This window comes from Podarcis bocagei, assembly GCF_964188305.1.
Source record: "Podarcis bocagei genome assembly, chromosome: 13".
Lineage (NCBI taxonomy): Eukaryota > Metazoa > Chordata > Lepidosauria > Squamata > Lacertidae > Podarcis > Podarcis bocagei.
Window position 1 is genome coordinate 38678454 of NC_138138.1, and position 15562 is coordinate 38694015.

The 15562-nt window shown below is 45.2% G+C and overlaps 1 protein-coding gene across 3 annotated transcripts; it reads right to left on the minus strand.

The window, feature by feature from the left end:
* Positions 1 to 2790: 2790 nt before the first annotated feature.
* Positions 2791 to 15545, minus strand: TMEM143 (transmembrane protein 143). Of its 3 annotated transcripts, XM_081167142.1 has the most exons (8): positions 14927 to 15544; positions 14332 to 14527; positions 9932 to 10039; positions 8701 to 8895; positions 7547 to 7680; positions 6184 to 6463; positions 4938 to 5127; positions 2791 to 4788 (listed from the first exon to the last, which is right to left on the minus strand). In XM_081167142.1, exons 2-8 carry the CDS (start codon positions 14524 to 14526, stop codon positions 4622 to 4624), a joined length of 1269 nt encoding a protein of 422 aa, XP_081023268.1. In that variant the 5' UTR covers position 14527; positions 14927 to 15544; the 3' UTR covers positions 2791 to 4621. The 3 variants fall into 3 exon arrangements, with proteins under 3 accessions (XP_081023268.1, XP_081023267.1, XP_081023266.1); XM_081167141.1 differs by having other exon boundaries at positions 6184 to 6459; positions 7543 to 7680; positions 14332 to 15545; XM_081167140.1 differs by having other exon boundaries at positions 14332 to 15544.
* Positions 15546 to 15562: the final 17 nt, after the last annotated feature.

Below are 15562 nucleotides of genomic sequence, written 5' to 3' on the forward strand. Positions count from 1 at the left end.
CTAATATACCATCTGGTGGTGCAGAGATCTGGGCACGTGAACCAATAAATATTTAACCTAATTGAAATCTGAATGTTTAACTATCCACCAGCCACCCTAAAGCTTGTCTTTTTACAAGAGTAGAAGGCTAGAAAAAGGCAGCCGACACCACGGCGGGTGGGAGCAAGCTAATACCGTAGAACAGGTGTTGCTAAACTACGACTTCCACTAGCCCCAGCAAGTCAGTGGCCAGGGATGGAGACTGTAGTTCAGCAACGCCTGGAGGGCCAAAGGTTCCCCACACCTGGCTTTGAAGATGGTGGGCTCTGCTTTGTTACAAAGTTTTTAAGCAGAGGCTGGATGGCCACCTATCAGGGGTGCTGTAGTAGTGGATTTCCTGCATCATCTGGAGCTTAGATTAGTTGACCTTTGATGTCCCTTCCAATTCTGGTTCTATGGGTCTGTCCTAAGTAAAGGAAACATAGCTGCATCTCTCTCCCAAGTACAAAACACTGCTTTGTATCCATGGTTCATCTGACGCAGATTGTCAGCCTTTTCGAAGGCATGCTTCAAGTTAGTCATGAAGGCAACTGGGAAACAAGCAGGCAACATTAAGGGGTAGGAGGGTGGTCCATTCTGGATTTTGCATACTCAGCAGGGATTCTCTGTTGGGGGAAAAGAGGGGAACTCTTAACACTATTCTGCTACCAGCCACAATGGCTGTGTTCTGCCTCCACTGTCAGAGGCATCATACCTCTGCATACCTGTTGCTCAGAATCACAGGTGGGCAGAGTGCTGTTGCACTCCTGCCCTGCTTACAGGCTTCCCAAAGGCACGTGGTTGATTGCTGTGGAAACAGAATGATGAACTTGATAGGCCTTTGCCTGACGCAGCAGGTTCCTTAAACTGTACGGCTGAGATGATTACCATAACATGCAATCTGTCTGACCTGTAATCTTCCATTTTAATTAAAACAAATGTAGAATTACATCAGGGGTGGGGAACTTGTGGCCCTCCAGATGTTGTCAGACTACAACTCCCTTCATCCCTGCCCTTCAGTCCTGCTGGCTGAGCCTGGTGGGAGTCTGCCAACATCTGGAGGTCCCCCATCCTTGAAATAGAGGCTGTGCAACTGCTAAAAATATCCCATAGCCCAGGGATGGAGAAGATGCTTAACTTAGGGGAAATCAGACTCGGTACCCTGGAAGGGGGCAAGGCTGGGAAAGATCCCTGCCCAAGGCCAAGGAGTGCTGCTGCCAGCCCATGTAAACAAAACTGGTCTAGATTGACTAGTGAGCCGACTGCCACAAAGCAATGTCCTGTGTAGCCCCTTTATTAAGGAGACAGTTTATTAGTTCCTCTCAAATATCATGTCAGGTTGTTGGTGTCTTAGATGAGGGGTTGGTAATCTGCAGCCTGCCCACCTCATTTCAGAAGTCCTCTGCAAGCTGTGTGTCCATATCTGTCTCTCTTCTGGCAACCGGCTGACTGGGGAGACAGGAAGAACATGGCTTCAGCCCCACCTCCTGCTAGTATGCTGCCTCCAACTGATTAGCACCTCCAAAGGAATGTGGCCTTTGACAGGGGGAGCCCCTTCCCCGAAGGTTTTAGGTGGTACCTCCATCATTAGGCAAAGTGTAGGATCAGCAATCCTGTACATTGCTCAAGAAGCTATATGGCTGCATCAGAACCTCTCCGGCAACTTTCTTCTTGAAGGAAACCTCAAGATAAGAGAGCTCAAGTAATTGTTTGTGGGGAGCCCTTGTCAGCAAGTGGCAGGATGCTAAACAATGAAGCAGGCTGTTTTATTGTGTCACTTGTGCTAGTTTTCTTTTTTAAAGCCATAATTGGCTTTTTCTAAGTTTATCACTGCTGAAAATGTGATGTATTAGAAACAGAATCTCCCCTCCACTAATCTGCCATAAAATATTCAATGAAGCCAAGAAAGTCACTCAGGGGGTGGTAGTTTCTCTGCCCCCCCCAAAAAAATATAGTGTGTCTGCCCCAATAAAGTGTCATTTGTCAGGAAGGGGAGCTGTGTACTCATTGGTCCCATAGCAAAACCCAGCAGCATGAACATCTCCCACAGGCCACCTGCTCTAACAGCAGGCATCTCCCAACAGAGAACACACAAAAACCATCATCGGGGGCCATGATCACTGCCTAGGACTGCTGAGCTTCCTGTCTTGCTTGCTGCAGGAACAAATGGGTGCCTCACCATGATGTATCTGTTTGTTCTGTAATGTCCTAGGAGGAATTCAAGACAAAACAGTTGCTACTGAAAGAACGAGTTAATGGTAAAGTAGGAACTCATGGGATACAAGTGAGACACACAGCTACAGGGAGTCAAGGAAAGCCAGAAATAATGATGCCGTCGTTCAATGAATGTTAACGGTTTTCAAATACCTGGCTGTTATTTGCTCAGTCAAGTATCCAACTCCAGTGTGCAAAATATTATAAATAGGGATGGTTAAAGAGGGGCTCCTGGTGCCCCTATTGCACACAGGATACTTTGAGGGTGTGGAGCTACAAGGAAGCTTTAGGGGATTGTGGAATGTTTCTAATGTATTTCTTTTCTCCTCTTAGTTTTAATGCAACTGTGTGGGTGGGTGGGGTTGTCTGTCTTTAGGTTTGGATGTAAGGTGCTTTGGGTTGCCCTGGGCAAGAAAAAGCAACTAGCAAATTTAATAATAATAAATACATCCAAGCATAACTAACCACTGCCCTCCTGGCTGTTCAGTTCAGTGAAGTTACTTTAGGACCAAGCAGTGCAAAATAAAACAGAATAAAAAGTAGGCGAATACTTGTCAATATGGGAAAATATTTTTTTATTGCGCCGAAGATACAGACATTCATGCAGTTTCCCCCTGAGCCACAATGACTTCCAACATGGGTGGAGGGTTAAACAAAAACAAAAACAAACCCCCAACCACTGCTATTTTAAGACTAAGAGCTCACTTTAGGCATGAGAAGCTCAGAACAAGCTGTTGTTAGAGGGCCTTCTCACACCACTACACGCACCTGTAGGTAAGAGTGCTGTTTAGACATGTTACAAGAGACAAAAACTTCAGGTAGCACTCTCTTGGGGAAGGGAAGAAATCAAAAGTGAAAATCTGGGCAATGCTACCATGTAAAATATCACCGAGGCATTGCCCTGTTGTTGCTTTTAGACTGTGAGATAGCAGACCAGTGTCCACAAACAGCCTCCACTTGGCTCCTATTTGCACCAAGTTCTCTGTCTGAGGTTTTGCTGGCAGGTGCTGCTTCAAATACAGCATCATGGCTGATGGGAGACTGCACGGCTGGTACATGCACACCATAAAAAAGGACAGAGGACCTCTCAGGGGGGCCAGCTGGCCCCCAGTCTAACACAACGAACAGTGAACAATATCACATCTGCTCAGTTACAAGGGCATTCATTAGGGTGAAGTCGTTCCCCCCCAAGCACACATACATACATTGAACACACATGCACTATTTAGAGATGGAGGCAGCAGAAGTCAGGTACCCTCCATGAGGGTAGAATTAAGACCTTATTGCATGCATCAAAAGGAGGTAGCAGATGCCTCAACTTCAAAATCCATCAGCAACAGCCCTCCTACTACTTGTGCAAGTTTCTGAACTCCAAACCTCAACTGTAGACTGATGACCAATTGACAACCAGAAAACAAAAGACAGCGTGGTTCAGTGAGTACAATACTGGAACTTAAAAAACACATAGGAGCTCATTCATTAACTCAGAGCGTAAATTTGTTCCAAGGCATCAAATCTGTTCTCAGTATAGCAGCCTGAAGCTGGAACATCTGGGGGCAATAATATGGAGAAGTGCCTCTAGAAACGTGCCGAGTGCCCTTCCCTAACAAGTCAAAGCACTGCATGAACTTACTGAGTTGTCCAAGACCATGCAGTGTGTGTGTCATCTCAACCTCCGTGGTCTCTACAAAACAGGCAAAACAAAAACCAAGTGCGTAGTAGTCTTCAAATTCCTCGTAAGCGTATACTGTGAATTTCAAAGTGCTATAGAAGCGATTTAATACATTTTTTTAAAGCCCCCAAGCAGCAGAGCAAAGGAATATTAAAACCCCATCTTGCCCTAAATGAAAGCAATTCATTGCTTTATGCCATTCTCATTTCAAATGTAAACAGCCCTGCAAGGAACTTCGCCCCCACATTCCTCAGATACAAGAAAAAGCAAGCAGCCCCCCCCCCAAAGGCAGCAGCATATAATAAAAGGGTTTTTAGGAACACCTTTAAAAAGGGACACCTTTAAAAACAAGCTTCCCCCGACAAGCCTTCCAAATAGTTGAGTCTGAGGTGTAACATGCCCCCCTTGTAATGAGGTTGAATGGTGTATGCCGGGTGATATTTACACCTCTTATGGTGTTACATGCTTGAGTTTCCTCCCAACATGGATTCCTGGAGGAACATACACATCCAGGGGAGATACAGCAGTAGTAGAAGCAGTATCTTCTGGGCAGTATCGACAACTGCAGCCCTGGGCACTGCTCCCATAATGCCCTGGGAAGGCAAGAATTCCCCTGCCTGTGCCTTCAAAGCCTCACATGCTCAGCGTTAGGGGCCTCAGCAGGTGGCCTGACCACTAGGAACCAAAAGTGCTGGCCAGAACAATCCTAGGAAGCTCCTAACCAGTCACAGGATGGGTCCCCGTTGCAGGAGAGCCCCCTGCCCCAACTCCCAGTTCCCTGAGATGCCTGCAGGCACGGTCGGCACAGAAGGTTACATCCAGACCAGAGTGGAGGTGCAGCCAAGCCTGAACCTCTTCCCTCATGCGTTCAATGGTTTTGGAGTCTGGGGGACAGAGAGAGAGAAAGAGAGAGAGAGAGAGAGAGAGAGGGGTCAGAGAACCTTTCACAAGTTCAAACCCATCCCAGGGGATGGCTTAGTTTTTCATTGCTTCAACCATGCCCCAATCCAAAGAACCAAGGCAAGGCAAATACCTATGTCCAGGGGGTGATAGTGCTGGTGCAGCTGGAGGAGGAAACTGTGTGCCAAGATGACCTCCTTGGCATGTTCTTCCTGGGCACGCAGAACAAGGGCATCCAGTAGCTCAGAGTTGTTGGATGTGCTGCGGTAATACAGCATGTGCACCAGCTCAAGGGAGTGGATATTCCGGCGCTGGCCAAAGACCTTTAACAAGAAGAAAGCAGGGGTGTCCACAGGAAGCAAGACTGCTAAGAACAGCCCTTCTGGATTTGGCCAGTGGCCCGTCAAGCCCAGTATCCTGTTCTCAAAGCGACCACGCAAGTGCCTGTCAGAATCCTACAAGCAGGACCTGAGCATGAGCCCTCGCCCCCTTGCAGTTTCCAGCAACTGGTATTCAGCATAGCCATCACAGGTAGTAGCCACTGCTATCCCTATCCATTAATTTTGTCTAATCGTCTTTTAAAGCCATTCAAGTTGGTGGTGATCACTGCCTCCTATGGGAGCGAGTCCCATAGTTTAACTATAGCAGTGGACAAGTTGGGATTCAGGCCTCCTGGGTTTACAGCCACAGTTGCTGCAGTGCTTTTGAGCAAGGTTGACACGTATTGCGATTCCCTAGCAGAGTGTCCATCACTAGGAGGGACAGGGCGTGAGTGCAGGAAGGAGGACTTGTAGACTGCAAGTACTCATGTGGGAAGAGTAGTGCATTTAGAGGCGTGTATTACAGGTTTTGTCCTGAAGGCAAAGGTATCTTTAAGTGCACCTTCAATGGATGATTCCCCCAACTACCCCACACAGTGCAATAAATGGTAGATACTTCTATTTGAGAAAATGACAGGGTGCGTATGACCACGTGGGCCTGTTTTGTTCAGAAAAACCAGACAATTGTTCCAATCTGTCTACCTGACAGCAACTCTCTGGAATCTCAAGGAGATATCTTCAGCATAACAGTTAAATTATGAGAAGTAATAATTATGTTTGGCTTACTGGCTTTGTGACCCATAGATTGGGAAATGCTGCCCTAAAACAGTGGCAGAAACCTCCAGATCTTGCTGGACTACAGACTCCGTTATTTTAATTTTATTTTAATCCCTGGCCATTGACCATGCTGATTGTTGGACTCCAACTCCCATCAGCCCCAACGTCGGAACTGTCCGCTCCTTCCTTAAAGGCTATGTTACCAAAGGTCACATGGCTAGCAATCTGTTTTAAGAGGCAGGGCCTGTTTTCTAGAAATAGTGGCAGCAGCATCATGCATACCTTCCAAGCCCGGAAGGCCATAAAGGCAGCGAAGAAAAGCAGCAGGGAGGTGGTGCCAATCTTCAGGTCAGAAAGCACCACCATGCCCACGTTGACGAAGACGGCCAAGCCGCTCACTATCAGCATGCCGTTGAGGAGGGCCCTGTAGAAGATGGAGGTGCGGACCTTGACCGCGGGCAGCAACTGCTCCAGGCCTTCCAGCGGAATGTCCTTAAAGCATTTAAGCATGAGGTGAGCATTCTTAATCCGGGCAGCCACCACCACCCGTTTGAAGTACTGTCTGGTTTGGGAGGGAAAGGGGCAAAAAATAAAAAAAAACCACAGAGGAAGGAAAGCATTTGCATTTTATTTATGGACAAATGAATAAAATATTTCTGTACCACTATATCAAAATATATCAAGGCAACATAAAAGATAATTCAATTCAAGATATAAGCAGATAGTCATTAAGGTGACTTCCCCTAAATAACCCTGGGAACTGCAGAATGTTAAAGGCGCTGAGAAATGTTAGGAGATACCCCACCAACCCCCCTCACAGAGGTACAGTTCTCAGAGTGCTTTAAAAACTGGTCCCTCTTCCCAGGGAACTCTGGGAACTGTACCTCTGCGAGGGGAGTCCTAACAACTCTTGGCACCCTTAAGAAACGACAGTTCACAGGACTCTGAGAGAAGCCCTGACTGTTTAAAGTGGTATAATACTGCTTTAAATGTATAGTGCAGATGGAACCTGAGGTACAATATATAAGCACTCATCAAAACCCTGCAAAGTTTACTCAGTACTGTATATTGTTATACATGTATCATTTAAAATTATAAAGTATTGAACGAGAACCATAAAACACAATGTTGACTGAAAGGCAGAAGAGATTATCATTAAATAAACTGAGGTGGATAAAACACCATACTAAGTGGCCAAACACATTTTGTCCATGTGGAGGCAAATACCAATAAAGCAGGGATGCAGCGCACAAACAATACTGTGTTTCATTTTCAAACAGGGATCATGCTCACATAACTTAAAAAAAAGTTAAGAAATTCCTTCAGTCTCCAAACTATTGGAAACTGCTTTGATTAAAAAGTGCCCAAGAATCCACAGTACGGTATGTCCCTGAATTATCCATCCACATATGAACAAAACGTATTCACTGCCTATCTTCCTATCCAGTTAATGCAGAGCAGACTTCCCCAAGCTGCTGCAATGCAAATGCAGTTGTCTCCAACTCCCAATAGCTTCAGCCTAAGGCCTAGATTTATGGGAGTCTGAACAGTGTAACAAGTTGGGAGAGGCAAATGTAGAGTCAGGGCAATAGCTCTTCCCAAAAGGATCTCAGGGTGGGATCTGTTTTTATTATTATTCACTTGCCTGTCTGGTGGAACCCAAGGTGTGCCAAAGAACCCCCTCTGATTCTGAAGGGTAGTCATCACACGCAGTGGTCCAAACCGTTGGCCAAGAGCCCAGAATCTTATGTATTCATACTGATCCAAATTTACTGAGACCTGCAAAAAGGAAGGCATGAAAATACAATTGCTTTGGGGGGCAGGGGGTCTTGTGTTGCAACTACAGCTAAGGAGCATTCCATACAGACCGACAGTGCGAATGTTTTGAGGGCGTGCGCGCTATTTTTCATTTTAAACATTTGTACGTAAATGTTACAATGAGGTGTACAAATTTAAGAAATAATAATAAATAAAGCCAACCTGCATATAAAATAAGGAACCAAATCTACAATGGCGGCAAAAAATAAATGGATCAGTGCCAAGCATGTTAAGTAATCTGAGCAAATGGATCGGCACAGAGAGCACTTTTCAATGTAAAAATGAGACATGGGCTGAAGTCACAAGCCTTTCATGCAGCAGTGCATGAAATCTACAGCCCTCCAGATGCTGTTGGGAGCTGGAGTCCCAATGGGTTCACCTGCTCTAAAGGTGTGCCTTTAGCTTCACATTTGGGGGGGGGGCTGTGCTGTTGATCTCTTCAACAATATTTTGTACATTTTAATATGAATTTCTCATGGTTCTTGTATGAATTCTATTGCTGCAAGCCCTAGGATAATAAACTGATGACAGGAAAGCTATTATTATTATTACAGTGGTACCTCGGGTTAAGTACTTAATTCGTTCCAGAGGTCCGTTCTTAACCTGAAACTGTTCTTAACCTGAAGACCACTTTAGCTAATGGGGCCTCCTCCTGCCGCCGCGCCACCAGAGCACGATTTCTGTTCTCATCCTGAGGTAAAGTTCTTAACCTGAAGCACTATTTCTGGGTTAGCGGAGTCTGTAACCTGAAGCGTATGTAACCTGAAGCATATGTAACCTGAGGTACCACTGTATTACTAATAATAATATACGAAGATGCTCAGACACAGGGAAACTGAAGGGCCTCTGGTGGAGCTGTGCCTGAACTTAATCTCCGCAGTGAGAAAACTCCCATAACATGTATGTACAGAATCTGGCTTTGTTAAGAGTCACATTGTGTTACGGGAAGGAAGAATGGCCATATCCTGGGACAGGTCTCACCTGGACTTCATCTTGAGGATGGTGGACCACAAGGGCATAGGCCAGGGTTTCCTCTGACAAACTGTTGAAGTTGGCCTGGTCCAGCAATGGATCCATCCTGGCCAAAACTTCCTGTTCTTTTGCTAACCGCTCAGCATCAGTCAGAGAGAACTCCTGCAGTGTGTCCTGGTCGGGATTAATAGGAGCATAGAGAGCCTGAGAAGGGGAGAAATAAATAGCCTGTATTAATGTCATTAACAGTGTTATTATTATTTACTGCATTGATCGGTCATTTTACACAATAAAAAGCCTGAAAGCAACTTGTCAAGGTAAAATAGAATGCATAAAAAGGTAAAGGGACCCCTGACCATTACGTCCAGTCATGACCGACTCTGGGGTTGCGGCACTCATCTCGCTTTATTGGCCAAGGGAGCCGGCATACAGCTTCCGGGTCATGTGGCCAGCATGACTAAGCCGCTTCTGGCGAACCAGAGCAGCGCACGGAAACGCCATTTACCTTCCCACCGGAACGGTACCTATTTATCTACTTGCACTTTGACGTGCTTTCGAACTGCTAGGTTGGCAGGAGCAGGGACTGAGCAACAGGAGCTCACCCCGTCGTGGGGATTCAAACCACCAACCTTCTGATCAGCAAGTCCTAGGCTCTGTGGTTTAACCCACAGCGCCACCCACGTCCCATAAAATAGAATGCATAAACACAACTTAATACCATAAGAAATACAAAACAATGGGCCTTATAAAATTCCTTTGACGCTCATCCTACAATATAATAAGGACAAGTCCTACCCATCCCACTAAAAGATGACCACCACCTCAGCAGGCAACACAAAAAGGCCTTAGCCTGCCAGCTAAAGATTGACAAGGATGGTGCTAGGTACATCACCTTGAGGGAGCATTCAAGAAGCAGGGGGCCACCACTGAGAAGGCCTGATTCACACTCTATACCTACCTCAGGTGGAGCACAGCAAGAAGGGGTCTGTGATGAAAACCACAGGGTCTGAGCTGGTTCATATGGGGAGAGGCAGTCCTTGAGGAATTACAGAGCTGTGGAGTGCTTAAAAGATCAGTTCCTGTACCTCTGAGCCCGGAAACTAGTGAGTAAGCCAGTATCTAATCACAATGCCTCCCACTAGCTTCCGGCACATGCTGTTCCCCAACCCCTTCTGCCTTTGGATGAACAATTCATTCAGAAACAAGGCCAGTCCCCACAAGGAGCGTACTTTGTCATTACCTGTAATTGCTCTAGGATGGAGTGGTAACGGTGAAGAAGGGACGAGTCCACTTGAGAGACAAATGCCAGGAAAGTGGCGCGATCTGCTTGACTAGAAGAGTGGAACTCCTGAAAGAGGGAATAGACAAGGTTAGTCCAAAGGTGGTTTAGAAGCAAATGACCTGTTTACGTAGGTTTGTTGTGATATGCTGAATTGCAGCCGTTTATTAAAAGGATGCCTTACTTTGTCCTGAGATATTGTTATAATTGGGGCAACGGGCTGACAGATTATTCCATGCTGCTACAGCAGTGTTATCCTTAAGCTTCCCTATCAATCTGAAACAACTTTTTAAAAACTTAGTCCCCAACTGGATTGATACGAATTAAATCCGTTTTGTGAATTTGGAGCCCTCTGGGCGTTTTTGACTACAATTCCCATGATAGGAGTCCTAGTCTAAAACATCTGGTGTGTACCAAATTGGTAGAGGCGCCAGGCAAAAACATGCCTTTTCAACCAGGCTTTTGGCTGTTAACAATCCATGGCCTTATAAAACTTGTGTGTCTGCTTTAAATTTTTTTTTGTAAAGTCGCTTTGAGTTCCCTGCAGCAAGAAGAGCTCCTAATAGATTTAATAAATAATAGGCAATAGTAAAGGTTGGATTAAGTTGTTGTTTTTTACAGGTTTGATCTACATTTAATTAAGAACATGTAACACACATATATGCACACTAATTACTAAATTCACACCCCGCATACATAAACAAGTTATTAGCTGCCACTGGAGAACTCCACACACACAAACAAACCCTGCCACCAATTCTAGGCCGATCCAAGCTTTTGTGGTGAACCAGGCTCCCAGAAAGCTCCTTTCAGCATTTGTGGCTTGTTTCATTTTTAGCTGGGGTGCTTGGCGTCATTATGAGCAAGGCTTCCATGTTCCAAGCTTCAAGTAAGACGATGCACGTCAGCTTCCTATTACAAAGAGGACCACGGTCCATTGGCCGATCGTGTGCTTTGCACGTAGAAGAGATCAGGGATCATGATGACCAGATTACGTTTGCAGGTTTGCAAGAAGTTTTGTGAGGTAAATTATTTGAATTATTGCAAAAATGGTTAAAGAGGTGGATTGTGAGTTAAGATAATTAACGGCAATAGGAATTTAAGAAATGCAGAAGAAATTATAAAAATGGTGGATCATCAGAGGTGCTGATGGAAGTCCAAAAAGATTGTATAAGATGTGAAATTCTGTGGAATTTATAATAATTGGTATGTTGAAATTAATAAAAATTATATATATATATATATATATATATATATATATATATATATATATATATATATATATATATGAGAGAGATCAGGGATCAGGTGATGTGAAGGGACTGCTGCCTGAGACTCTGGAGAGCCACTGCTAGTCAATACTTAGGCTTCAAATACATCATACATTTAAAGCACATGGCTTTCTCCAAAGAATCCTGGGATCTGCAGTTTACCCATCACAAAGCTACAATCCCTGGCACCAGTGTTATTTTTCTAGAAAGAGATCACTGTGACCACCACCCTCATTTTCTTAGAATGGCAATGGCGCTCACCAGAGAGGAGCCGGAGCTCAACTGTACTGAGTTCCTGTTGAGTTCCTCCTGAAAAAAGCCCTGCCCAGCACCCTTAACAAATTACAGACCCCAGAATTTGGGGGGCGGGGTGGGGCGGAGTCATGGGTTTTTCATGAATGGTGCCTACATAGTCTTAAGCTAGAGGAACAAATAGACTGAGCTGATACAAAGCACTTTCTTATATTCCTATGACTATACACATGAGTGAGTGAAGCTCAAACGTTAGGTAATTTATAATTGGCTTTTGTATGTTTTACACCTCCCACAGGGGAGGGGGAGAAAGGAGAATATAGTCTTCTAGTCCTTACTTTATAAGTCTCTTGACTATAGCTGGGGTGGCCAAGTCAGCAAGAAAGAAATCCTGGATGGAAATAAAAGAAAATACAAAAGATGCTTGCTGCAGGTTCCATACACCCTTAACATCAAGGTGGGAAAACATATAGTGCTCTCTCTCTCTCTATACACCCACACCCCACATACCTACTCACAATGGAGCATGATCTCATTGCACACTTAGCACTAAGCCTGCTCCATATTGTTCAGTGTCGCCAGCCCAGAGGGCCACCAGCTATCCCTATCTGGTTGTCAATGAAACGTGTCAGGAAGGCATTCTCTTGACCTAGCTTCTGAAGGTGATGCTCTCCAAGAACATGCAGCCACTCTGTTCTTTCCTTCCTTCTCCCAATTCACAAAGGGGAGCTTTCCTCTCTGACATAAAGCTCCTATCAAAATATTCCATTCACATACTGAAGATAAAAATATGTTAATAAGGTTGATAATAATATATACAATGGAGTTCCCAAGGGTCTCCAGAGTAACATTATACAATTTCTGAACCGCAGGGAAATCCTGGAATGCTAGAAGCTCTTAACTATCTCTTTCACCTCTCCTTATATCCCTTTATTCCTTTTCTGCTCTGGAACAACAGCCCTCTTCTCAATAATCCACATCCCCTTTCTGCCTTCACTTCCCTCATTTTACACTTGTTCAGCAAATAGTGTAGTGGCTTCAGAGCTACAGAAAAATCCCCTTCAAAAAACTCACTCACTTCCCCCAGACTCTTTTATTATTATTTCCTATTACAGGCAGCAACCATTTTAGGCACATGCAACTGATGCATGATCACCAATGCACAGAAGGCGGTTTAACAGGGGCATAATGGGGGCGAGATGTGCTTATACGCACTCTGCCAACATATGCAGGGGTTGGGAATCGAATCCCCGTGTGAAATGGTCACCGCCTGTGTTTATTTAATTTATATCCCACCCTTCCTCCTCAAGGAAAGAACTGATGAAGATATTCTTATTATACCAGATATTTGGAAATTAGTTGAAGTTTTCTTATTGCGGATTTTATTCTATTAATATTAATTTTTTAGTGCTTTAACTGAATGTATACTAGCAGCCTCATACTTTTTGCTCAGAAATTTCAAGAAACCAAAGAATCAGTAGTTAAAATCAGGCTAGTTTTGAAACGTTCAGTCTGTCATCTTGATTCAGAAGCACACCCAACTGTATCCAAACACAGAAAAAACCTGCTCCTTGATCTCAAGAACTATCATGCAAAGTTTGGTTACTATACTTAAGTATGCCCAGTGATATACAGTATAGTAGCTTCTGGCATTTCTAATCTTGCTCAGTACCTTATGATTGTGTGTTGAAAGTCAGCTTAAATACTCTTAAATTATTAGACATAAATTTTACCTGGACCAATCATTGTCATTAAGTTTTCCCACACCCAAATATTCATTTCTTAATGTCTGTGCTCTTCACATACCCCTACTTGGGCCATCCTAGTAGCGATTAAACTCTCTAGAAGGGCCATCATTGCTTGTTAGATTCAACACCATGCACTCTTGTAGAATGCAAGATGTGTTAAAGGGCAAAAGTTTCGTACTGTTTCCACACCAAGCATCAGGATGCAGCAGGCTCTGGGACTGCGGTGGGTGGCTGGGAGGAGCAGGCTTCAATATAGAATGAGTTGCACCCAAGAACACATACAATCATTGTAAAACAAAACATCTTCTGTACCAAGGTAGCCCAAGTTACTGGGCCAATAAATGCGATACAGTACAGCATCCAAGGATCTGAATGCCTCATGCAAAAGTAAGCAAATTGCCATATGTATTCATTTAAGTTTAGCTTCAGCTTAGCTGTACAATCTTAAGTACGACAAGCTAGCTGAGAAGAGGATTCTGAGTTTGACACGCAACATATTGTTGCACACCACCCCAATTTCTGAGTGGTGTGAGATTTCCAGGGGTTCCAGGCGCTTCCCCAAGGTTTGGTTTCCTTGGAATGAGAGGCAGTGGAGACTGTGGTGTCTTTAGGATATCTGGTTTATTTACACATATATACAACCTTAGCCTACGATGGAAGGGCTCACAGCATTAAGACTGCAAGCAGTCTTGCTTCTCCCAGCCACAGCGTTGGATTCAAGCAGAGATCAAGCATGGCTCTCACTCTCTGGCTACTGTCTGCACTCTGATTCCAACCCAGCTTTGACACACAACTCTGGCTACTGTCTTTCTCACTACCAGTCAGGTGTAGGAGGGGGCCCACCCATTTGCCCTCTGGCATCTTCTGTTATACTAATGACCGTACTTATATGGTACTTAGGTGGCAACTACGACCCTTGCTGGACCAATTTAACAATGGAATTCTCTATTAGCTTTTAACCCTTGCAGGATCCAGGGGGTCAGAAGGGGCTCAAGCATCATACAGACTGACCCACCCCAGCAAAAAAAAAACCCAGTCACAACACTATGTTCATAACTTATTATGAACCCACGCAGAGCCCATGTTATACCTTCACTAGAGCATCAACCAGGTAGTCCTTGGAAAAGGGGATGTATCTCTCCCGATAGTCCACCGCCCAGTTCTTTGGCTCCACTGGTCTCCGCATCTTCCGGTATTTCACCATCTTGGCAGCGAGGGAGGCCTTGCCACGGGATGGCAACCCTACAACCCCAGCCCCTAAGGCTAACCGCGCTGCGCACAGCATTCTAGGAAAGTTCAAAGTTTACCAGTCAGGCATGTTCAGCTTCCTTTCCAAAGGCTTTCAAAAATGGCCCTAATTTGCAAGTGGGATACAGCGGGCATTAGCCAGTAACGGGGCACATCTTTCTTCAAAGCAACAAAGTCAAAGACTTCCAAAGGCTTGGCCACACCATGGAGGCCAAAATCTGTCCCTGGACAGGGGAGGGAAGGCTCCTTGCGGTCAGAGCCTTGGCCAGAGCAGCCAGGTCAGAGGTCTTCTGCACAACGGTGCCACCACCATCTGTGCAAGTGGGCCTGGTCGAAATCAGATCAGCCAAACAGGTGGGGTGAGGTCAAAGGTCACTGCCCCAAAACGCATTAAGTTGGCTGAACTGATGAGAATAGCGATACTCTCACCAACTTACAGACTAAGCAGTGATTCCTTCCTCCTCCTGGAAGAAAAAGCCTTTGCATTCACTTTGGGCCCGTTTCAAACGGGGCGGAGGGCGGGAAGCCCACCATACAAGGTAGTAGGTTCCTAACCTCTGGGCTGACATTGGCCTTAGTGCGCACGCGCAAGCTTCCTTCCCGCCCTTCGTTCCTTATTTGTGCCCCGGGGGGCGGAGCCTCCTTTCCCCCGCAAGCGCACTAGCGCCTTTGACTTCAGCTCTCCTGTACGTCAGGCGCTTGCTTAGCTGTTCAGAACTGTGCTCGCGAGTTTATGCTACAGATCTAGAAAATTTGTAGAAGGGTATCATGCACAGGGTGTATGGGCGACAAATAAACTGGTTTTTCACTCCCGTTTCCTACACAGTTTTATACGGTACAAGAGTTTCAGCATATCATTTCTATGGTTCAGAGCGACGCCTTTCTACGCCGGCAAAAGGCAGACTTCCTTTCATTTTTTAACTGGAAATTCGATCGTTTCATCACTCTACCCCTTTCTTTATAAACTCTTATCTCCATGACGGAGTCACGGTCCACGTTGCGGACGGGCAAAAGAATCCTTCAACTTCAGAAACACGCAGGCGCAAAAAATCGTTCTCTCCCCTACTCCTTTG